The 25,431-nt window shown below is 40.1% G+C and overlaps 1 protein-coding gene across 5 annotated transcripts in view; it reads left to right on the top strand.

The window, feature by feature from the left end:
- Positions 1–24,313, top strand: part of EEF2K (eukaryotic elongation factor 2 kinase) — a 36,588-nt gene extending 12,275 nt beyond the window's left edge. For 3 of the 5 annotated variants that reach the window (XM_052772780.1, XM_052772778.1, XM_052772777.1), the window contains 17 exons: positions 676–726; positions 2,540–2,640; positions 4,238–4,298; positions 5,170–5,207; positions 7,947–8,118; positions 9,971–10,120; positions 11,645–11,777; positions 12,484–12,611; positions 13,219–13,420; positions 13,700–13,767; positions 14,529–14,606; positions 15,419–15,481; positions 16,797–16,931; positions 18,161–18,349; positions 18,753–18,877; positions 20,356–20,534; positions 21,197–24,313. In XM_052772780.1, the coding sequence (XP_052628740.1) occupies positions 676–726; positions 2,540–2,640; positions 4,238–4,298; positions 5,170–5,207; positions 7,947–8,118; positions 9,971–10,120; positions 11,645–11,777; positions 12,484–12,611; positions 13,219–13,420; positions 13,700–13,767; positions 14,529–14,606; positions 15,419–15,481; positions 16,797–16,931; positions 18,161–18,349; positions 18,753–18,877; positions 20,356–20,534; positions 21,197–21,306 (1,983 nt within the window). In that variant the 3' untranslated portion in view covers positions 21,307–24,313. The remainder of the gene's footprint in view (positions 1–675; positions 727–2,539; positions 2,641–4,237; positions 4,299–5,169; positions 5,208–7,946; positions 8,119–9,970; positions 10,121–11,644; positions 11,778–12,483; positions 12,612–13,218; positions 13,421–13,699; positions 13,768–14,528; positions 14,607–15,418; positions 15,482–16,796; positions 16,932–18,160; positions 18,350–18,752; positions 18,878–20,355; positions 20,535–21,196) is intronic. The other 2 variants (XM_052772782.1, XM_052772781.1) reach the window with 2 other exon arrangements.
- The last annotated feature ends 1,118 nt before the right edge of the window (positions 24,314–25,431 follow it).

Here is a 25,431-nt window from a genome sequence, read left to right as displayed (position 1 = left end):
GTTTGCAGTGTGAGTTCTGAGTCATGTGGCCCAAGATAAAACTGATAAGGACTTAAGAAATTGCAGTTATTTCCTCCTTCCTAAGCTATCATGTTGCTTCTGCAGAATCTATGTGTCCATGCTTTGGGCTCCACAATGTCTAGATTGGCATTTTAGCTCCTGTCACAGATAAAATGCATTGGGTTGAGATGTGGAGCAATCAAGTCTCAATCTGCTGCTTAAACTGCAGAAATGGTGACTTCCAACACAGAGTGAAGCAGCCAGCCAGGACTGATAACATCTTAAACCACCACAGCCTGGTCTGATCAGTCTCCACCTCTGGGACCCCAAAGCTAATGGCAGCGTGGGCCATTGATAATGAAATGCAGAGGCAGATAGAAGTGTTACTACTAACTCTGCCTTTAAACAGGACTCAGCAATGTTTAATTAGCTAGTTAATTGGCAAGACCCTTTTAATGCATGTTTTCCAATAAAAAAATTGCCAACTTACCTTCATACGTTTGTTCACAGACATTCTGAGAATGATCTTAAATTAGGAATATAAATTGAAGAGTGGCTTTTAACTGGAAATTTTTTTTTTTTTTTTAAATTAACAAAGAGAACAGAGACTCTTTGTCAGTCATTTGTCTTATCACATGTATTTTCCTACTTTTATGTTTCTCATGCATCCTTTAGAATGACACACAGCATCGTTCTAAGCACGGCTCTGTGGTTGACCATAGTCGGGTAGGTTAAAAAGAAAATGTGAACACCATATCTAATAGATGTATTAAGATTTTTTTTTTTGTAATGGTTTTTTTCCTTTTATGGCCTCTTTTTGTTCATTATTTTATTATCTGGGAGAACTGCTTGCCTCAGCCCATAAAAGTCATCAAGTGAAAACTAAAAAAGATATCTGTTAAAGGAAATAATACCCATCATTTCTTCTCTACCCTGAAATATCACTTCTTTTAAAGCACATATCTGTAGTTGTTTCTTCACAGTATTTCCTACTGTGGACAAGAATAGAATGGATGCAAGACTTCTTCTTAGTCTGTGTGGCAGCCATATGCCTACAGCAGGAGAAAAATTGCACTGTTAGCACCATATCCATGAAGTCCAATTTCTGTTTGTTTGAAGATTAGAATACAGCTTTTGTACAAAGCACCTCACGAGATCAAGTACAAGTAATTAATTTATTTAAATCATTACCTAGCATGGACACAGATCACCTTTTGGAGAGGGACTCTGCTCAAGAATGATTTGACATAGATAATTGACCAAGCAATTCTACTTGTTTCTGTCTCTCCCTATTTCTTTCATATATATTTACGTATGGAAGTTTGCAGGTCCATATGAAATGTGTATCATCGCATGATCTGAGACAACTTCATTTTCTTATGAAACCTGTAGGAAATCTTTCTCAGCATGTCTTTTAAACTTGTTTTATTTGTTGTAGTATTGTGTTTATTTTGTGGTTTTATTGTCAGAAAGGGGAGCATTTAAATTGTTTGCAAGGTATGCAGATTTACAGGTGAAATAAAAATAAACATGAGCAATTTAAAAGCTGAGCTGCTTCAAAAACTTCCTTGATGGCATTGCTGACACCAATTTATACTGTATTTTTTTTTAAAGTTTTGAATGAGATTTAAATTCCAAAGGAAAAAAAAGAACCCCACAATATTTTAAAAGTTACTGTTTCTGCATACTTGAAATACAGTCAGAGAAGCAGCAATGAAATCTCAGACCTCAGTATTTCTTTACTGGTGGGGGTGCAGAGTGGCCTTTTCTCCTGCTCACTATGCAGAAGGCCTTTGGCACATCACAGGGTCATATCTCCAGTTCTCCTGGAACAGTACAGTGTAAAAAGAGGGAGGTCAAAATGTTAAAGAGAAAAGTATCCAAATTGGCTGGTAGAGAAAGACTGCTTATATTCCAGAAAACTCCTTTGATTTTTTTTTACTGTTGACTTGGTGGAGATTGGAATAGTTACTTGTCTGGAATTGTTATAATAATCCATTTTTACAACGTTCTGATTTCTTCTTTCTTATGCTGAGCACAATTTGGGGGCCTTGGGGTTTACAGAACTTCTTTTCTTTGTCCATATTGCTCTATTGCTAATGGATTTTTTTATGCTTACACTGCCAGCATGTGCTGTTAGTTACAAAAAGTTAAAAATCAAAACAGTAAAAGCGAATTAATATCATCTAGGTGCGCCATCACTATTTGCAGTGTATGTTAGAGATATTTGCAAATTACAACAGGTTTTGCAAATTATATTTGCTATATACTAGACCAGAGTCTGTTCTCAGTAACTTTATGGCAGTGCAAATTGAACTGAAACATGATGCTTTATTTTTCTGAACTGTTTCATTATACTTGAAGCTGTAAAATGTCAGAGTGGTCTTCTGTACTGCATGGTGCCTGCTCTGAATAGTGCTTTGAGGGGTTGTGTAGTTGCACATCTTCGTAGCACTGGGATCCTGATGTGCTCTGGAAAATGCCATTGTTGTGAGTTGCTGCTGATTATAAATAACCTGCCAGTTTGTAACTTCTTCAGGAAACCTGGAAACATGCTATTCAGAAAGCTAAGCACATGCCTGATCCATGGGCAGAATTTCATCTTGAGGACATTGAGACGGAACAAGCCACTCGTTACAGGTCTGTGGGTTTTTCTGCTTTTAATGCTGATGTTAAACAGAATGTGCTGGTTTATGCAAGGGCTGTGTTTGTATAGTGCAGAATGTGTGTAGTTATATGGCTGAAGAACTTTCAGTAATGCCCAAAGTGAGTGTGTCTTAACTGAACCTCCCAGGAATACTTAAATACTGCACATCATCAAAAAAGAAACCTTTCAGCAAACCAGTGTCACACTCTTTCTCTCTCTCACACCTAAGTAGTATCTATGAGTTTCACCATGTAAACAGGAAACAAGGCTGAAAAGCATTTTCTAGTTGATTTATTAATGCTGTAAACTTAATCTAATAAGGAAATGAATCCAAGTAAAGAGGCAGCATACTTAGTTTAAACAATTTAGGAAAAAAAAGCAACGTAACACTCTGTGCCTTTCCCAAAATAGCAGTTTCACTGTTGCCTGTCCATGCAGTATTGCTGCCTGTGGCTGGAATTTAAATCCTTATAAAGCCCAGAATAGCTCAGCATGGTGTACGTGCTGAAACTGAGTTTGGCCCTTAAACTATTCTCAGTGCTTTAGCACAGGCTTTGCCAAAACATTTACCCTACTGACAGAGGTTTCTGGGTGGAAGGGGTAGGAGTTAGAGGCCAGTTAATTACCACTTAGCATCAGTGTTTGGGGAGGCCTCCCTTCCAATCATATAACGCTGTCACGCAGTGCTCTTCTTCCCCATAGACTGCATCTGTCCCTGGTCAGCCACACAGTCCTGAAATAGTTTGCATATTTTAAAATACAAATAAGTGATAATATTGGTTTAGGGCTACTCGGATACCGTATTAAAAAGAGATGGCTCTGATATTCCTATTTCCACCTCTTTTGTCTGCTGCAAACTGGGGTGATGCAGAATATATAAGGGGGTATATAGGGTGTCTGCATGCATGAAGTACTTGGTGCATGTCGGGGGAATCAGGCTGGAAACAATCATGTGTTGGTGACTCAACCGCTGTGGTTCTCAATTTGGCTTTTACTTGTGTTGGGAGTTAAGGGGGTGGGGAGAAACCGCAGTCATACTATTTGTATTATGATAGGGTTGTGCAGAGACTTGCTCTTCCCTTGGTGCAGTGTTAGGCAGTTCTTGGCCCTGCTGCTTTTCACAGCCGCAGCTGGTGCTGTGTTCTGCTGACATCCTCCACAGCCCTGCGGTAGATCCCCAGCTAGAACCAGGTTTTTGCAAGCTCAGGGTTGCGGGAGACCACCTGTCCAGTGTGTAGGGCTTGGTAAGGCCCTTTCTGCCCCCACTGTACTGCCTAGGCATGACAGGGGAGATCTAACATCAAAGCAGATAAAGCCTAATTTGTACTGTTGCAAAAACTCAGCTTCTGTAGTGGAATCTGTTTGTTGTCAACAGGATTCAGTGTCTCTTCAAAGAGCTATACATGTTTATTCTTTCCCACCTCAAGTAAGGATGGCAGGAGTGTGGTGGGAAGGCTAGAAGTTTTTTTGTTGGAGTGGCAGCAGCGCTTTTTAGCAGTCACTTAGAGATACGGAAGGATAGGCGCTGGGGATGGGAGAATTTGGGTTGCTTCTGTGTTTTTCTGAGAGGCACATCTCCTGATTTTGCAGGTACAATGCAGTTACTGGGGACTGGGTTGAAGATGAAGTCCTCATCAAGATGGCTTCACAAGTAAGATCACACTGTCCTTCATGTTAGCAGCCAAATTTGTCATTTCCTTCCTGTTAACTGAACAGTAGCAGCAAGATGTTTTCCTCATGTAGAAGTTTTGAAGTCTCAATGTCATTCTTTTCTCCTGCCTTTATTTTTTCTCAGCTCATCCATTATGTCTTGGTGTCCGAACAGCCTTTTCTCCCCAGAGTAGAGTAGAACATGGAGTCAGCCCTTCCCCATTAGCCACATGAGGCATTTGTTCCTTTTCCAGTGATCTCCCTCCCATTTCCTGCTGGCCTCATCTTCCTGCCTGGCAATAGTTCTACTATTTTGTGTGTTTCCAAACAATTTTTGCTCTTAGGATGAAAATGGACTGAATTTTCGGTATGTGAGGGTACAAGCTACTGTTGCTTCCCAGTTAAATCACGGGATTTGTGGTGCATTGGAGTCACCTTGCTCTGTGCTGCTGATGTAGTATCTGGCATCTGGGGAGGTGATGCTCTGTTTGGCACATCCTGTATGGAAGCCTAAACGTGGAGAGCATGAGGTCTCCAAAGCCAGCTTCTCTAGGCAGTCACAACAGAGCTGACTCCAAACTGGAGAGATAATTTAAATAGCTTCTTTAAAAGACACATCATGTCTGCTCCATGGGATATTGGGGGGGGGGGGGGGTGGCCTTATTCCCTCTGTCTTTTCCCCAGATTCCAACTTACACTGCCAGTGGGTTTTCACTTTTCTTTGAGGAGATAGATATTGTATAGAGCCTGCTTGAGAACTGCTTTCTGCAGGATATAAAGGGGGAACACATGGTTGTGTCTCTTACTGGTTAGAAATTAACTTTGTGGAAATGGCAATGCTGGGTTTTTCTTTTTTCTTTTCTTTTCCCTAGCCTTTTGGCCGTGGAGCAATGCGAGAGTGTTTCAGAACGTAAGTATCTGCTGGCTTTATCTTTGTTGGCCTCCATGCAGTATTTTCTTCTGTGGTGACTGGAATTTCACTTAGGTGTGGTGGAAATTGTGTAAAGTGCGGCTCCCCGTTAGCTCCCTGCTGTACCTTTCTAAAAGGCATAGCTGAGGGATTTATTCCTGTTTGTGTGACTCTAGCTGTAGCACAGTGAGTGAGCTTCATTGAGAAAGCAGAACATTCGCTTAAGGGAAGGACAAGCAAACGTGATGCAGGTATCCAGGGAGCTTGCTTTGGAAAGTCAAGCCATTGCTTGTACTGGAACTGCAGTGGCATGGATAGCGTGCAATCATGTCCAGTTCCAGGAAGTGTAATCAGCCTGTCAATTAGCAATTCATAAATTTATGCTATTTCCACCATCTCTTGGAGGCAAAATACTCATAAAAGTACAGAAGCAGCTGCTTTGTTTCTGTGTTCCTGGTGTGCTAAAATATCTTTGAATTTGATATGAGGCTATAGGTGTGTGCAGCCTGAAGGCCAACTTGAGGCCTATAGTTAGGCAGAGAAGAGGAGAAAGAATAGTTATATGGTGCAGTCTTAACTCTGAAAGCCTCCCTCAGTGAAGAAGGTTGTAGTCCCAGAGTTTACTTTGGATCACGTGTACCAGAGTAATCCTGTTCAGAGTAAGGAGAGCTTGAACACTAACAGTTACTCTTTCCAGAGGGGTAAAATGTGGGGGAAGACAGAGGAGGAACTTGTCTTTCCTCGGAGAGTGTTAGCAAATATGGTTGCGGACATCAGCATCTAGCTATAAATCAGTTCATGCTAGGAAAGTACCCCACCCTTTCCAGGCTCTGGAAATGAATGTTTCCTGGAAAATGTACATGTGTGTGTTTAAGGTTGTTGCGCCTTCTTTCCAGCTGTGGAATCCAAAGAAATTGCATTTCATCTCTCGTTTCACTTCTGGCAAGAGAGAAACTCCTGATGATAGAAACGCGATGTTTTGAACTTCAGCAAAAAAGAGGAGAAGTAGCCCCTCAGTCCTCCAGTTTGGCATTGTTTCAGTATTAGTTGGTGCTGGTGGCTCTGTTCTTGCAAAGCCAGATAGATATAGCAGTGAATGAAGCCTAGGAAGTAACGAATCTTAGCCTGCTGACATTGCTTTTAGCTCTTGTTATTTACCAAATTCCCCTTTACACAATATCTTGAGTAGTGCCATAAACAGAAATTTATGTTTGCAGCTTTGTCTTAACCTCTTGTACAAAGAAAGCATAACTTGTATGTCAGCTTCCTGCTGCTGGATTTTCCATAACTCTCAGTGGTGCACTGGTATTTCCCATCTGGAGTACTCTCTTCTAGATTTTTTGCAACTCTGCAAGTCTTTAGTCATGACAGTGTGACAGCATTAGCTGCGCTTGGCTCGATGAACTTCAGAGAGTATTGGCTTTAGAAGAGCACATGAGCTGGCTTGTTTTATGCAGAGAGATGGGTTTCTTCAGAGAACTGGAAAGGTTTCAAATCCTGGCTGAAATTCTTACCTCACTTGCTTGTTCCTTCTTTCCAAGGCCTCTGTTGTAGCGACTGTCTGCCCATCCCTGCAGGACGGCAGACAATCTGAAGTTACTTTGCCTTTAGAGTGTCCCCTGTACCAAGACTCCTGCACCAAGGTCTTGGGAGGGAGAGAGGAAAGGAAGGAGGGGGAGGGGTTGAGAGTTTGAGTGCTGCTACTAGCTTCTCAAAATGTACAATTTGCCATGGCACCAAGAAAGGCTCAGAGAACCATTTTTTGTTACTGAGCAGAGTACAAGAAGTGGATGCCATGCCTTACTCTAGATACTCTTCTTCATACTCTTCATCCCCCTTCAGACTGGCTTGGCATTGCTGGGGTCTCCAGCAATACCACTGCTGCCACAGCAGAGGGGTTTTATACCTTGTTGCTATCTTCTCTGTTGAATTAAGTTCTCAGGAGGGGGAGGGAGGAGGGAAGAAGTGCTTTCCCCCTTGTGTCCCAATAAATGGATGAGGCTGCTCTAGGAAAGAAGACTGTGTCTGCTTTGGAATTCTTGATAACAATGTGGGTTTTTTTCCCATTTGACTTGAATGTTGGCATCTTCTGCAACCACTGGGTACCTGCTTAATCCATTTGTTGGCAGCCAGCAGATCCTCTGTTGTCAAGGTCCTTTTTTTCTTTTTTTCCCCACTTTTGAGAGGGATCTGTGGATTAAAGATTTGCACATCAACAAAAGCTAAAAGCTACATCATAAGAACTGTCAGGTGCAGTTTTCCTTCTGGGAACATGGAGGATACTGAGTAGTCACCCCTGTGTGTTGAGAAGGCATTCGTTTGCTCCTATCATAGGAGAGGGTTTCCTTCTCATGTCATGTTTGAAAAGCCACTCACTGTTAATTTCTGCAGAAAATAATTGTTGACATTAAAACAGGGCATTGAAGTGGCACCAACCCTTCATACTCTGGGTTTGAGGGGAGCAAGGAGGGAAAGGAAGTGAGAAAAGGAGGAAGTTCAGAGTAGAAGTAGCTGCAGTCAAACCAAACAGGCACTTCAGCACATCCCAGCGATTCATATGGGATGTTGCTTTTTCCCTTGCCCCCTACCTATGCTTCACTTTCCAGCTAGAATATCTGGTAAATGACTGAGGGTAATGCTGATCTCGGGGCCTGGCTCTGTCTATGCAGGCAAAGAAATGGGAAAGATTGAACTAAAATTCTTGGTTTTCCTTTCACCAGCAATTGATTTGTCTTTCAGGAAAAAGCTGTCCAACTTCTTACACACACAGAACTGGAAAGGTGCCTATAACTATGTTGCCAAGCAATACATAGAGAGTGTGGGCAGGGATGTGTATTTTGAGGATGTCCGACTTCAGATGGAAGCAAAACTCTGGGGAGAAGAGTACAACCGGCACAAGCCACCTAAACAGGTACATTCAAAGATCTTGTTAAGCAAAAAATGCGGTCTTGCTCTCCTGTTAGATTAGTTTTCAAATTAATTTAGAGGGAATTACTTGTTCACATTTCATTTAATTTAATTGCTTAGATAGGTTGTCCTGCCCTACTGTGTTTTCCATTAAATGATAGCTGATTTTTAATGAAGTAAATGCAGAAATTGCTTTATATTTCCAGAATTAGGGCCTGTGTGTTTGTGACTGTTCTCAGCTGTTGATTGAAGACCAAAATAAAATGGTGTTTGTATTGCTCTTGTTGATATTTGCCCAGCTGCTTTTGAGATAACCAGAGATGTAACAGAATTTATTGCCAGCAATAGTCTTAGCAAGCACTTAACTGTTAGTGTTCCAGGAAAGTAGATGCTTCAGTCTTGTAAACCTATCTAAACACCTAACTAGCACTCATTTTTAAGAAGAGCTGGAAACCTGAATAACTTTATGAAGCTATTCAAATACAGATTTCTGAGGAGGGGTTGAGAATTTTCCAAAACATGAAGGAACTGCGGCTTTGTTTCCTTTAGGTGTCTCAGTGATGATACTAGCATATTCTGTTAAGTGCAAAGTGTTAAGACGTATGAAACTCCCGGGTGGGTGGAATATCAGACTAGGCTCAGGGTATCAAGAGAAGTTCCCATCCTCTGCACTAGGGATGTGCATAAACAGGTAAGATTCAGGAAGAGGTGGTTCTACTGCTTTGCTGGCTGTATTTCTGGTTCTGGGGTCCATCCTAAACATTTTGTACAGCCAGCATAGCTTTGTGCTTTTCCATGCTGGTAAGTTGGATAGCTGCTGGTCAAAGCTGGCCATTGCATCCTGGACAAAAACACCTCCTGCAGCAGCTTGTTAAAAGACAAGAAACTGAAGTGCAGGGATGAAGGGCTGCAACTGTCATTCACTCCCAGCTACTGTCATTCAATCCCAGCTAGTAGCTCCTCTTTGTTGAGTGTTTCCACAGTATGTATCAATGAAACTGTCATGTCCCTTTAATCTGCAGCTGGTACTGAATGCCTGCGTGTTAACTATGACTTCAAATGAGTGGAAAAGGCGGCTTGTAGGAAGAGTGCTGTACATGCACTGTGGTATCTTGGTTCCTGCTCTTGGTTCTACCACAGACTGTGTGTGACGTGACAAGATGCTTGGGTCAAGTCGTATGCCTCAGTGTGGGGGCCTTAACAATTTAATAGCCAAAATGAGTGCTTTTGAATATGTGGACAATGTGCATTGCCTCCCATATGAGGATTAGTTAATAACTACCTGTCTCACAACAGCAAGGTGAAGTATAAAGTGAAGTGCACAGAGAGGAATCTAGAAATCTAGAAGTTTTAAATGCCATGTGAGGGAAAAGATGTAAGCAAAGTGAGAGTTGTGATGGTTTCTCCTTCAGGAATGTGTCTGGGACAGAGGGAGGAGGTGATGCAGGATGCAGAAGTACCTGAATGGTAGATGTCTTCAGTCCTTCTCTGAAAAGGCATTTCTTCAAGTTCTGCAGTTGTTAACTGTATGTTTTGCTCTCTGGGTATAGGTTCTTTGCAGTGTACTGTTAAGGTACCCACAAAAATAAAATAGAAAGCCAACACTTACTAAGAATTTTTCAGAGGGATTTGTTGCAGAAGTGAGCTGTTTTGAAGTGACTGTTTTTAATTTATGGAATTCCTCCAATAACCTAAGAAGCACGTGGTTCTTCCCACACCCCCTTGCTAAACAAACAGATCTTTGCAATTGTTCAGCTTCTTTCATTGAGGAAATTTTCACAGCTGGCAGATTCACACACACTTTGATCTGAAGACAGTATTCTGTTAGTCATTGTTTATCTTCTTTCACTCCCCAGGTGGATATAGTACAGACCTGTATTATTGAAATGAAGAACAGACCTGGAAAGCCTCTCTTTCATCTGGAACATTATATTGAGGGCAAATACATCAAATACAACTCAAATTCTGGATTTGTGCGAGATGATAACATTCGTCTTACTCCGCAGGTGAGGCTTTATTTAATGCTTTCCATAGAGTCTGCTGCAGGGAATTTCTTGGCTCTATCCAGAGGTCTTGCATTACTGCCAAGAAGGGAAACTGCAGGCCTTCCAGTACAATGCCAAATTAATTTCTCTTTTTGCAGTATGTCTGCCCCTTATTTGGGGCCTGCTCTTTCAAGCGCTGAGTGCTTCTTTATTGCATTTCAGTGTCTGTTGATTTTAGTTGAGTTGAACATGGTTAATACTCTTTGGAAACTTAAGCCCTTTGACTAATTAAAATTGCAGGCATTGACATATTTCAAACTCTCTTCAAATTAAGGCGGGGAGAGACACCTCTCGTACTATGTGCTAAATAGTCTTCTAGTGCCTCATGTAATATACAAAAGGAGGTGGCAGATATCCAATTCATGTAAATAAAAAATCTAGTCTGTTTGCATATAATAATCTGGGGTTTTTTTCAGCTACAACCTCTGAATAGGGGAATCTGAGATTGCATATAGAAATACAAGTAGAGATATCAAGTGATTCCTGGATCTCGTAAAAGAACTTTAAATACTGGCAAAAAATGCAAAGTGATCAGTGTAGCAAAGGAATGTTTTACTGGGGCTTGAGGGTTTTCTTCTTTTCATTCCCCCCCCCCCCCCCCCCTATTTTTAAGGTATTTGTCTTGATGCTTAATGTAAGCAGAGGGTTTATGTTCTAGGCTGTCTTTTGTACACTGAATCAGTGCTGTGCTTTCACAGGTTAGGAACAAAATGTTCTGAGATTTGCTGCAGTTAAAATGTTTGTCTATCACCACCAGTCACCTCCCCCAGGCCTGGCAGTGTTTTTTTGGAGACCTTCCCAGAAGATTCCTCATGTCTGAGCTGTATGCCAAAGAGAAGGGCTTTTTATACCCGATTCTTGAAATGTTGCATATAAAGAGCACAAATGTACATTTCATTATCTGATATATGAATGTAGAGCCAGATCAGCTGTTCAGGGGCACCTCCCAGAAGGCATAGTAGGGGAAGGAGAATTTTTGGGAATGCCTACTTCCCCTCCCCCACCCCCAAAATGTGGCAGAGCTTTGCCTGTTGGCAGAAGGAAGCAGTGTCCCAGGGCTGCAGAGCTTGGAGATCCACAGGCACAGCCAGGATGTTTATGCAGAAGTTATTCTGCACTGGCTTCAGAGCTGACTGTTGTTCCTTCTGCGGGGCATCTCCCCACTTCTTAAGGTGAAGACTGTAGTGGAAAGCAGAATCTCCACTACAGGAAGGAAGAATAAAGCAATCTCCTGTCTCCTGCATGTTCCCACTGCTGCTTTTCACCCTACCTCTTTTAGCCCATCTCTGAGTGGGGGCAGGTTGGAGGAGCAATCTGCTGCATGCTTTTAGTCTCTCATTGCTTTCATCATGATGTTTATACCAGTTATTTTTGACCGACAGGGTTATCAGGCTTCTTTGTGCATTTATAAGGGGTGAATATGTGTTGCTGTTTTCAGTAGATCAAGGAAGAGTCTTCTCAGATATCTTCTATGGTTCTTCCCAGGCCTTTAGTCACTTCACCTTTGAGCGCTCAGGACACCAACTCATTATTGTTGATATCCAGGGAGTTGGAGATCTTTACACGGACCCTCAGATCCACACAGAGAACGGCACAGATTTTGGAGATGGCAACCTGGGTAAAATCAATGATCCTGTTTCACATGCTAATGGATGCTTATTTTCTCTTCCCAGCTGATTGGCCACTACACTGAGTGAGCAGGCACATTTCTGAGGGTCTTGCAAACAGCTGGGGAAGTTGTGTTGTAAGGAGTCCCTGAACAGGGCAACTGTCAAGCAAGGGCAGATTTAAAATGAGAGCTGATCTTGGCTTGTGTCTTGTGGCCTACTCTTAAACCAAACAAGTCATGAAATTAAGTAGCTTCCTACAATGTGAGAGCAATAATCATGGCCTTTAATTTCCTTGCCACATTACAGGAATGGATACAGCTGAATGTGGAGAGATAAGCCTTGCATATTTTTAAAGCTCCAAGTGTCCAGACATGAAGTTGTTCATAGGACACATCAAGTTTTGTAAGCAGGATCAAATTTAGGCATGTTTCTCAATGATGCAAATTAATTTATTATTATTATCCTGTGCATACATAGCTTTTGAAGATTTTTGCAGACTTTCTTTCCCTCTCTCTGCAAGAGAGTGAAAAGCCCTTACAGGTGTTAAAATGAAATGGAAGTGGGTTGAGCTGTGTGTGCTACAAAGCACTTTCTCTCTTTCTTTCTCTTTTGACTTTTTAGAAAATGCTTTGGGACTTCTAGTTTTAATAAGTAAACCGTCATATAAACTTTGAGTAAACCCTTTCTTCACTTTTTTTTTTTTTATTGCTGTAGGTGTTCGAGGCATGGCCTTGTTCTTTCATTCTCATTTCTGCAATAAGATTTGCAAAAGCATGGGGCTTGCACCATTTGATCTTTCATCCAAAGAGAAGGATGCCTTGGACTGTAATAAAAAATTGCTTGTAAGTGCTTCATGAAAAAAGTGTAACTAAGCAGTATAGCTGGTTTATTCTAACTTTAAAAGCCCTGTAAATAAAACTGAAGTATGCTGTTTACATGGCAAATAGAACCACCTTAATCACTAATGTTGCAGTTTAAAATACAGCAGTTTAAAGCTGACTTATCCATACTTGTCTCTGAATTAATGCTGTAGCTTTAATTAATAGAGAACCTTGTAACACATGTATATTTAGGACCAAGTATATCTTTGAATGCTGAAATCATTAGTAAGTATCATATCTCACAAAGCTAATTTGGGGAGAAAAAAATAATAGAATCGCTCGTCTTTAACTGATCTCAGTTTCAACTGATATTAGTGGGAATGGGACTTGATGAAACACTTTGAATGAAATTCAGTCATAAACAGAACTCTCTCTGACTTTAATAATGCCAGGACTTGATATTTTGTTGGGGTGTAGAACTTTTCAAAGCAAATAGTTATGTATGCATGTGTGTATTTATACCCCCTGTTTTGTAGAGGAGTCCTAATAAACATTCATGTTGGCTTATGTAGCATGCTTAGAATACAGAGAAGCATTATTCATGGGACTTACTTGTTAATTTGCCAAGGAATCTGCTCAAACAATTCTCCGTGGCACAGAGGAAAAATGTGGCAGCAGCCGGGTGAGAACAGTCTCTGGTAGTCGGCCGCCTCTGCTCTTCCGCCTGTCTGAAAACTCTGGGGATGAAAGCATGAGCGATGTAGCATTTGACTCTCTACCCTGCTCCCCGTCCTCAGCAACTCCTCACAGCCAAAAGATGGACATGCTTAGTGAGTGAGCCTCATACATAACTTCCCTGGGGGTTCCTGAACATTTGACAGTGACTTGTTTTATTTTGTTGGTTTTAAACACAATAGCATGTTGTATTTAGTCCAGGATACTTGTCTCTAGCATTCCTCTTTGAGCAGAAATAAAACTAAAAGTACTTCTGTGTAGATAATTAATGCACAGATGCTTCTGTGAAAAAACTGCGGTAAAATGATGGTATGTTGAGCTTTTTCCTCAAGCATGTTATCCTTACAATAAGAAGCAAATATTTTTCTTCCTAGATTGGCCTGTGTTCAATGAAGTAGATAACTTCGTTCACAAAGACTATGATGAGCTTGATAACCAAAGGGTGAGTGTCTTTCCAACAGAAAATGAGATTGCAGTTCCTTAATGAATGTGTTTTTAAAGGACTGCCTGCCTGAAGGCAGTCAGTGAAAGCTCATAAAGGTGCTCTGCCTGCTTTCATTGCTGCAGGTCACATTACCTAATAAAGGAAGAACATTTTATTTTAAAATAGTATTCTCCCTGCCCCCCCCCCCCTTCAGAAATTTATTTGCATCTGGTGTATTTTAACAGATAGATAATTTAAGTGTGTGTCTGTTCCCCTGCCTGCATGTTCTGTCTTTGGCACTTGTGCCAACTGCTGTGGTATGAAAGCTAAACAGAATACCCATTGATTAGGTCTCTGCAAATACTGGTACTGTGGGATGTTAGAGAACCTCACTTGAGGAGACTGCAATAAGTTTGCAATGGGAATTTTCCAACACTAGGGCCTTAGTACCAGGGGCTGTCAGTTACTGTTCTATCTTTTAACTGGCTACCACTGAAAACTGTATTAAGTGGACTCTTGGTTTGATAAAGTATGTGAGTCCTTGATTTTTGGTTGTTTTTTTTTTTTTTTTTGTAATAGAGAACACAGACTTGGACAGTACCTTCTGGGTCATTAAGTCCTGTTCTGTTTGTCAGAGGTAGCACAACATACAATCATTCTCATGTATCCATCCAACATATCTCACTGAACCAGCAGAAGGTTTTCTCTGGGAAATGTCAAGCTGAGATCTTACAAAGGGTAGTGCCAATGCTGTGATGTTTTGTTCTTATCTTCTGTAGGATTTTGAAAATGGTGGAGACAGTGGATATCCCAGTGAAAAGAGAAGTGAGCTAGAAGATCTGGATCATAGAGAGAGGGTAAGAATCTGACTCTGTTTAGCAGAGTTGGGCCTGTTCATACTTGAACTGTTTCCATAGAAGAATCTTATTTTTTTATCCATCTTGATCTAGACTTTTCAAACAGAGGAAACAGTTGGAAAGAAATTCCCACATGTTGCAAAATTACTTACTCATCTTGGGAATGTTAGTGATACTTTTACAGGAAAAAGACTATTTGTAAGAGGAGCTTAATTTCAAACATTATATTTGATTGCATATTATTGTGGAGTTTTTTTAAGTATTCTGTATTGCATTTCAGAAATGCAGCCAGCTTCTTATCATATGGAATCTATGAATATGATCTACTTTCAGACTCTTTTACCCTCTGTACTTTCTATGACTATATGGCTTGAGATATCACAGAACTTAATGTTGTTGTCAGTTAATAATATGCAACTTTAGAATTCCTGTGGCTTAGTTGGTTACTCCTTTAAAATACAAACTTTTAAATAAATGCTTTTTGACCTGAAGATCTTAACTAGATATTTAATTAGAAGATAGGAAAGAGAATACTGCTTCTAAAGATACCACTCTTTTTGTCACCTTTGAAGCGGCAAGGTATTTATCATGGGATATCCAGTTTACAGGATTAAAGCCTGGGTGTGCCATATTCTTTACCCTTTCAGTATGTTTCTTTTTATATTGTGATATCACTGAGAGAAAAGGATCCAGTGGAAAACTATTTTGGTCATTGACACTATTAATTTTGCTGGAAAGGAATTGTCTAGAGGTATAACTGGCACACATCAGTTGCTGCAAATTAAATGATGCAAATCTTTACATTAACGTAGGGCCATTCAAACAACAACCGAAGACATGAATCTGATGAAGACAGTTTGGGAAGCTCTGCAAGGGTAAATAAAGCAGAAATGTTCATAGACGATGAGTTTGCAAATCTGCTTGTCCTTTGTTCTATTCATCTGCCATCTAACTTCACATCACTAAATCAGATGTCAGTTTTCCTTCCTTTTGAGCTACAGAATATGTTTATTAATATTAACTTACCACTCTCTGTTGTTTCCTTTTTTGGTTTGTCTTTATTTTCCAGTTAAAGAAGTACCGTTACAAACTAATTGTCACCTCTGTAACTGATGCCTGATATAAATTAGTAATTATGCATGGGTTTCTCACTTAAAAAAAAAAAAAAATGTAGTTCTATGGATTTTTTTTTTTTTTCCTGCCTAACTAGATTATATTTCCTTCCTGCACTTCATTTTTAGAACTGTGTCCCGTACATGGTTGGGTGATTTTTTTTTTTTTTTTTTTTAAACCATGCCATGTTTGAAATATGTGACAGTAGCTCGCTCCACTATGTATCTAACTGAGCTAGGGAAGACCAGACCTTCTATGCTTTTACAAAATATAGCTTCTGTGATAACTAGTTTTTGTGGCTATAAACTTAAACAAATAACTCTATTCTGCAAGGAAAGAAAAAACAGCTTTGACAACAATGAATAATTTAATTAGATACGCTTTTCAGAATTGTAATGATTATATATTGCCGTTTCAGGAAACTGAAACAGCTTTAACAGACTGAAGTTCTGTGCCAGTAACCTTCCCTGTTGTGTTTCCCCTGTGTACCTCAAAAGGCTTTCATTTTGATAGGATTGTTGTCAGCTACTGTTTCCCATCCACTCATTATGTTGAAAAGCTATTTGTTCTCATTTATGTTGCACATCCTGAGGAACACCAATGCATGTATCTGCCTATCATCTTCTGCATAGTTACTTTCCATTTTTCTACAGTCTTAGAATGCAAACAGCATTTAAAATGTTTTGAACTGAAATTCTGACCAGAAAAGTATGGGTTTAATTTTTTTGTGCGTGGATAACCTCAGTGCTTGCAGTGTGACTATTCATGTGCTTATTTTTATAAGTACTTTTTTTCTGATTCAGAACTTAAAGATAATGCTTTGCTTTGCTGCTGTCATTTATGGAAGATATCTGATGTTGGGATTAGAAATAGAAGGCTTTACTCTGTTTCTTTAATGAAGAATAATAACCATTTATTCAGCTACTAACATTACTTTTGAAAGCTGTGTCTTAATTTACAGTATTTACTAATAAGTAATAATATTAACGGACGTTTTGATTTCTGGATGGTAATCCATATGAATAATATGGAAATTTTAATTTTTGGATAGAAATAACAGTATATTCCATATTTCAGATCAGTGTGGAGAAATGGAATCTCTACAACTCTTCCAGAGTCCATATCCATAGACCGTCCTGTGTTGCCCAAGAAATTCAGAGGCTCAATGCACTAGAACTTGAAAAGAAAATTGGGAAGTCGGTCCTTGGGAAGGTAGGATGGGTCTAGTAATGCTGTTCTTTCCAACTGGAAAGAAACATCTTGTATTTATTACTTACTTAGAGGTGTTGCCCTGCATGAGTTATTTGTGCAGGTGAAAATACATAATGTCTATAGCTTTCTGTAACCTAATCATATTTTATAAGGGACATCTAAGCTCAGGAACCCATGAATTCCATCTGGTTTTGGACTTGCAATATCTGGTCTCCTTTGGGAAGGACCCTGCTGTTGGTTTGTCTGCCCTTCCAGAGGCATCACACAACAAAGATAGAGTGGGATAGATATGGTGTGCCTGACCCACATATACCTTGGAAATCAGCAAGGTTGGGGTCCTGAAAAATGGTAGGATGGACCAACTCTTTTTACTCTAGACTGTCCCACACAATATAAATGTGAATTAAATTTGGGTTTATGTATGTGCTTAAGCCTACACTCAAAACACATGGTGTAGATCTTCCTGAACATCCTGAGAGCCTCAGATGTTCTCAAACCTTTCGGTTTGAGAAGAAACCTGCCTTTCCCTTGGGGAGGGGAGGAAAAAACACCCTCAAAATCCCATGGCATGTTTGGAATGAAATCCTAGCCCCACTGACAATAAAGGCTTCAGTGGTATGAGGATTTTACCCTGGTTAACCTTGATTTTCTGTGCCTCAGGTTAACTCCTTTCCTGTGAGGGCCCTTGCTGTACATGAAAATCTGTGACCTGTGGTCACTGCCGTTTGCCCTGCTGGCTGCCATGTTAGGCAGTTGCAGGCTGGGTGCCTTTAACTACGACTCCCTCCTAAAGGTCTCCAAGGCCCCAGCAGATATGCTGGGACATGCCCTTAAGGACCTGGTGCTCTGGTGTGGCAACCTCCTGGGATACTGCTTAGGGCACATGGATGTGGGAAGATGTTGTGGCAGCTACTGTCTTGCTGAATTAGGTCTTTTATCTCTAGTAGTCAAGTTCATAAAGCTGTATGTGTCTAAGCTTACAGAACTGGAGAGGCAGCTGCACTGCGTATAATCATCACTTTTTGCCTGTTTAATCTGTTCAGGCACAAGTCAGGCTCCAGATCTGTGTGTTATCAAACTAGTCCTCTGCTTAGTCACAGAGGTACACAATTAGCTTTAAGTAGTCACCTCAGAGAGCTATTTTTGTGCCTAAGTATGGGCACAGAGCTTTTAGGGAATCAGATCTATACTTAATGCTTGTGTCTCTTTCCTGTACAACTGTGTTCTAGGTTCATTTGGCCATGGTTCGCTATCATGAAGCTGGGCGTTTCTGTGAGAAAGACAAGGAATGGGATCAGGAGTCAGCCCTGTTTCACCTGGAGCATGCTGCAGACTGTGGGGAGCTGGAAGCCATTGTTGGGTTAGGACTCATGTGCTCTCAGCTGCCACATCATATTCTTTCTGAGGTCACTCTGGAGGTAAACAGAAAGATGAAAGAAAATGCAAAAATGCAGAATTGTGGTCCACTGTAGAAATAACATAAGAATAGCAGGAAATGGAGACAAAACAGTAACCATGGTTAGGTGTTCTGTAGCCTCTTCAGAGAGAATAGATGATTTTGTAATTAAGGACTTGGACAAAGCAGAAAAAAATGCTGCTTGTTCCTGGTTTTGTGAGCAGATTACTGCATAGCTTTGGGAAGTTTTTGAAGTGATCTTTACTCTTCAGCTTCTTAGTTTCTTGTGGCTGGGCCTATTTCTCAGACATTACTAAACACTTGCAGCCATTACTGACTTGGAGAAACTGCATTTAGTGTTAGAGGAAGGAAGGGATGGTTTTACTTAGAAACATGCATTTTAAAGGTTTTGTTTGTTTTACTAGGACACCAAGGAGAACAGAAATAAAGGATTTGATTACTTGCTGAGAGCAGCAGAAGCTGGAGACCGGCCTTCCATGATTTTGGTAGCAAGAGCATATGATACAGGTGTAAATCTTGGTTCAGACAGGTACTGTGCATGACTGAGTAACTTAACTTGGTGGTACTCCACTGGGAGGGGGGGGAGCAGGGGGAGAAGCAATTGCTGCATGTCTTTCATTCACATAAAGAGCTGTTATGTCATAAGTAATGCTATGAAGTAATGGAGTTACTTCAAACTTATCCAGGTGTGAATGAAAGCAGGGTTTAGGCCATGATATATCAGCACAGAAAGAAAGTCAGAGATCACTTCTGCTGTTGGACACCTGCATGTGTGTTGAATCCACCTGCATGTTTGAGTTTAGCCATCATGCTGAGGTTGCCCTATGATAGCCAGGTTGTTTTTTGCTCTGAAGTTGGTGACAAAACTCCCCTTGACTTCACAGGGAGTTGCATACTTGAAAATCCTGGGATCAGTGGGGAAAAAATGAACACAAGAGTTCTTTCGGAGGCGTAGTACCCTAAAAATAAGTGAAAAGTATTTACAACTGCCATGTCTCCTCCTTAGTGATTTTTTGAAAGCACATTTTTTTTTAAAAGTGGTGGTGTTTTTCTAATAAAGCTGTGAAAGAAGCTGTAGAACAGGAGAAAGAGGTGAAGTCCCAAATCAATGTAGACAAGATGCAGTCAGATGAGTGAAGTATTTGTCACAGTTGTAGTCTTTCACTGCTCATAATAAAAATAGGAATGGACATTTCACAGGAACATAGTCTTAATGCTGAGGATGTTACTTGTAATTAAGGATGATTTTAAGTTTTAAGAAGTTTAAAAATGCTTTTACCTCAGTAAGTCTCTCTTAATTTGGCCAGCACTCCTATCTTGATAGGAGGGATAGGAGCAACATTGTGACTAAGAACTAGATTTTGATTTGCCAAAAGGCTACGCAGTATATTGGTTTGATTTTTTTTTTTTTTAGCATTTTAGATGAGTTTTTAAAAGTGGATAAATACTAATTTCCTTAAGTACCAAATATAACAGGTGGTGATAGTGATTTTTCTGCTTTTGTATTGTAGTATGTCTTTGTTATTTACATGAGTTTTCTGTTTTGCACAACAGTGAAACTCTTGGCAATGGTGAAATTTAAAATAACATTAAACTTCTCATTGAAGTGCACTGAGCATTCTCAATATGAAAATCAATGGTTTTAAAATATTTATGAAACAAGACTCTCGGCAACTTCAGATTGTTTCTATATCAGTTATCTTCACAAATAAAAATGCCAGACCAAACCCATACAACTGGTAATGAAGCTCAGACTCTGGAGTTCAGCAAGACACTTCAGTCTGATATTTTCTCCTCTGTCATTACTGCATAAAGTGACCCCAGCCTCCTTTTGATATAGTGACCTGATGCTGCAGTGCAGAGTTAGTGAGCCTTCATGAGAACATTTGCTTTCTTGGAGAGCATCAAGGCTCTGAAAACCTAGTGCAAAAGTGAATTCTGAATCCCTGATGCAAAGTACATTTGTTTCCTAAGGTAACCATCTTCAAAAATTATTTTTAACTTCAGAGTACAGGATTGGAAGGAGGCGCTGTACTGGTACAATGCTGCACTGAACATGACCGACTATGATGAGGGAGGTGAATATGATGGCACTCAGGACGAGCCCCGATACCTGCTCCTGGCCAGGGAAGCAGAGATGTTAATGATGGGAGGGTTCCGCCTGAAGAAGGATCCACAGAGATCAGGTGAGGCCTCATTTTATTTCTGTAATCAGTAATCCTGCTTTTCCTTCCCTTTTCCCCCAGCATGTAGCCCAAAAATACATTTCCTGCTTCAGCTGTTATAAAGCATACAGAGGGTCAATACCCTCAGATTTGTGGATGAAGCTGTAATGATGCTGGGTGATATAAGGCTGGAAACAGTGAAATAAGAGATCTTGCCAATGACAGGGGTAGTGGGTGGTGCCAGGTCCAGTCCTGTGACACACTTCAGTCACTAGCAAGCAACCTTCACTCCTCGTGAGGCCACTGAAGTGCAGGTTGCTGCTTGTATTTTGAGTTACACCCATGACTCCCAGGCCCTACACAACATTGTTTTAGTTGTTGTGTAATCTACATGTCACGCGTCTAAGTCTTAGAGTCGTCTTGGGGGATCCTACAGGCTGGTCATGCTTCCAATCCTTCTAAATACATTGAAGAGTCATCAGCAGCCTGTCATAACTTCCAACTTGAAGAGTAAAAGCCAGATTCCCAGCTGATGTAACTCTCCTGACACTATCAAAATACACCCATATATCTGGCCCTGTAGTTTGACCTCAATTTCTCTTTTTTGACCTTTAATTGCTTTAGGAAAAAGAGGTATTTTTTCTTCATGCTGTCAACGTAACTGATATTATTTCCTGCTCTAGGTGAGCTGTACACAGAAGCAGCAGAAGCAGCAATGGAAGCCATGAAAGGCAGACTGGCAAATCAGTACTACCAAAAAGCAGAAGAGGCTTGGGCGATGATGGAAGAATGACACCACAATTAAGCAGTTCTTGTATATAATTTTTTTTATAGACTTGCTGCATTTGCAGCTAAAAAGATATATTTTTATGTGGCGTTACCAGTTTCTTTTTTTGTATTTTAGTTTTCTAATTTTTTTTTGAGGGGAGAAATCCAGATGTAAGTGGTATGTAGGGTGCCATAGCGTATTTCTGCTAGTGTTTTAAAGCTGTAATACAGACACACTTGACCTTTTGTATTTTTTTTAACTGTTAGAACGGAGGGTCCTAGGGTTTTTTTGATGAAAAATGAAGCTGATGTTTGCTTAGGTTTCATATGTCCTGTTTTTACACAGAAAACGATCAGCATGTTTACATTTTTCTTCTCCTCCCCACATACAGAAAAACATTTTCCTAAATTCTCAGCATTTCTTCATTATTTTTGGTGTATCTCACCAAATTTGCATGTGAATGTAAATTTTCAATTTAAGCATGCAGCTACTCGTCTTAATAAGTAGTCCCATTCTATTATGCTGGTGTTGTTGGGCACTTCGGTTATTCTTCTCAAACAAATTCCAGATAGAATCCTTACAGTTTGGGGAGGTGCAGGGAAGATGCTTCACATTGGCATTGAGGATATTCGGGGTGGAAGATGTTTTATTCATTACCAACATTGCATATTTTATCATCAGAAAAATCACTGATGTCCCTGATGAGCTGAGGCATCCAGCTACCTCTCTCGTTTTCAGATTTTGCACCATATCATAACCTAGTTGTATAAAATTCTACTGATCTTATATGATATTTGTCCAATGATGTATAGTAGCAAGGTCTGTAATATATGGGTAACTTGAAGTTATTTTTACAGTGACATCTCAATTCTCAGTGAAGCTAGATCATATCACTTAAAATGAGAGTACGCTTTCCACCATTTCCAGAGGGATGTTTGAAAAGGTTAGAGGAGGTTGATTTACTTGTTTCTATGTACAGAAAATAATTTATCTGGTTTAAATAGCTTTTAAAATAGTGTTTTATCTGCGAATGGTTTCAAACGCCAGTTAGAGAAAACTGCTGGTTAAAAAGAAAAGACAATATTATCCCAAACACTTGAATGTCTGTGTCCCATTTGCATAATCCTGACCAGTAACGGGAGGACGAATACATAATGGTGGTTGAATTATCATTGCATAAAGTTTCTTCCAAATCCAGTATTTTATTCCAAAGCTGCTGTGACATCTATACAGATAGTACAGAAGCTGTTCCTATTTCTTGGTCATGGTTAACAGTCATTTTGCAGGAGATTAAGATGGAAGCTTTTGCCTTCTTGGCTTTACAGTCTCCTGAGGGTGTAAATTGATATGGGTAAGGGGCAGCCCCTGTGAAGTGCTGAATGACCTATAATGCTCACCAGCCTCACTTCAACCAAGCTTTTAAAAGCATGCTTAAAACTAAGCAGGCTGCTAGATTATGCAGTTGATTTCATTGGGACTTCTTGCATGTGTAGCCAAATAATGTTAATTTCTTGTAAAATGTAGAAACCACTCAAGGAACAGAAATCAGTTCTTCCTTTCTTGTGTGAGTGCCTGTCACTGGGCTCCAAAGCTGTGCTCCCCATTAACTCTCTTTCTGACAAGTGGATCTTGAATTACTGTTTAAACAGTATCCAAGCGTGATGTTAGTTAACAACTGCCACTGTCTGAAAGAGGCGATATCCTGGTAGTTAAGGAAGTGAGATGGGAAGATTTGAATCCTTTCTAGGAGAGAAGGAAGAGGTATCCTCGGATGTTGTACTTCTGAGTGGGTGCTGTAACCACCAGGCAGTTGTAGCTGTGAGTAACCTTGCAATACATAGCCACATCTTCTTCCTGTATAATGCAGAGGGTGTGGGAAAGTAGTGCTCATGGCCTTTTTGTTTTATTTTGAGAGTTAAGGTGAAGCTTTTCACCCATTAATGGAGGAATGTCTAATTTCTAGATCTCAGTTGGGCTTAGGCAGATACAAAGCTAGGTACTGAAATAACCAAATTTTTGGACCTAATATTTTTTGGACCTAATATGGTGAAATAGAACCGGAGTTTGTAGGATAGCAAGTTGGTTTTTTTAAGTGCCTATCCAAAGTTCTGTTTTACGTGCCTAAAGCCTCTTTTGGATGTGGCCTTTTTGCTCATTCAGTTCATAGCATTAAAATATCAGCTCTCAATGAAAGGGGAATGTGCCTTTCACCTCTGAAGACAGCTGAATAGTCAGAGAGGTTTGTGCAGAACCGATATAGTGTAGGCACTAAATCAAATTCAGGCAAAAGGATTTGTTTTCCTCAGAAGGTGTTGATGCCAAGTCTTTGAGATTTTCCTTGAGAAGGAAGCATGTGTAACACCACCAACAACCGTATAGAGAGGAGAGGAGATTGAATGTGCCTGTCCAAAATGTGTACGTAAAGGACGTAGAGTGTAATTATTGACACTTTTTGGTGTAGTTTGATTTGCTAAATTCAGGAGTTGCTGAAGTTGCTGACAGTTCTCGTAGATCTGGTATGTAAATGTGCACACAGCTGAGTGAAACAATTATGATTAATTCTTTGTTTGCAAATGCTACTTTTTTTAGTGGTGTAGACTACCTTCTGTCCTAAGGTGGTGGTATATTATTTTGCTATACAATAAATAGGAGTGTCAATAATTTGAAAATGGAAATTGTTTACAGAAATATGCACAACTTATTCTATGACATTCTTTTGAATAGAAAACTATATATTTGACAGACTTTTGGAATGATATTGCTATATGCTGTATTTTTAATCAGTTCACAATGAATAAATAAAAATCTGTATTTTTTAAAAATGTGAAAATAAATCTGAGGATCAGTCCGCCAGAACTTACCCAGGTTCAGTGTTTCCCACTGTCAGTGGGAATATTGCTTGGATAAGGACAGCGTGATGGAAGCCTTTGTTTGTATGTCAGACATGCAAATACTGATTGTCTGCATCACTTAGTCCTCTCATTCACTTTGGTTTCATTCTGGCTGGTCAATAAAGTTGTTCTTTTTGTCACTTTTCTCAGTAGAGTTTCGGTCATTGCATGTGGGGGTTTGCTTTTGGTTTTTTCTTTATAATTTGCCAAAGTTCAATCCTACTATTGCAAGCTTCCAGAAATCCTCTGTGGTGTTTTTATTATTCCATCCCTGATTTCATTCACTTTCAGTAACTAACTGGGAGGAAATAACTAGATATGTATCAATCAAATCTGTTTTCCTCAAGAAAACTAAATGTGCTATTTTATTTGCATTCAATTGCACACGCAGTGTCTGTAACTAATATGGGATAAGATGTAAGGACTGAAGTGCTCATTTGCAGGACTACTACAGAGGCATCTTTATGCCTTCAGTCCTTGCTTAGTCCAGAGAAAAGCATGGAAATACTTGGCCTCTATGATTTGAGGTGGGAGAGGTTTCTGTAATGGCTACAAGTATCTAATGATACACTGTCATCTTCAGTATGACTTATTCCCCTTCCTGTTAAAGAATAAACTGTCTGATACTAGCCCTTTTAAACTGTTAAAAATTGAGCTCTTACTGTTGCTTTTTCATTGCTTTATTTAGACAGGTATAATTTATTATACCTGTATAGTTTAAATGATATAAAATTGTTCTCTAGCAAAGGCACTGTGAAATAGCAGAATCTCATAACAAAAAAGCCCCAGCAGGGCCTCTTCGCTCTGCTGTAGCGTCACTAAGATGAAAAATGGTGAGATTTGGCACTGCAAGTCTTTAGCTGCTGTCACTGAGAGCTGGAGTGTTTGGCAAGTGTAACAAAGGAAGTGGGGATAGCATCCATCAGAAAGCATGGAGACAGCCAATACTTAGAGCTTATAAAGTATAAATAGTATTGCCTGTTTCTTAATTACTGGTCTGTGCGACTGATTTGAATCTCACTTTCTTCCCCACAGGTATAATTTAACTTCTGAGAGTAGAGTGGCTGCTGACAGACACAGGTGTAGTTTAGGTGGGCCAAATCAGGACTTCTCATCTGAATTTTGAAAGGGAGGATTTCTCTTGAACCTCAGGTTGGATTCAGGGCCAGTGCTTCTGGTGGTGAGTCAGGCTGTTTTCAGGTTTAAGTTCAGGGGCATCGCTCACATGCCTGACACTGCTGGGGACCTGAACACTTCA

This window comes from Harpia harpyja, chromosome 21 (genome assembly GCF_026419915.1).
Source record: "Harpia harpyja isolate bHarHar1 chromosome 21, bHarHar1 primary haplotype, whole genome shotgun sequence".
NCBI classification, from domain to species: domain Eukaryota; kingdom Metazoa; phylum Chordata; class Aves; order Accipitriformes; family Accipitridae; genus Harpia; species Harpia harpyja.
Note: the sequence above shows the minus strand (reverse complement) of the source record. Positions and strands in the feature narration are given on the sequence as shown.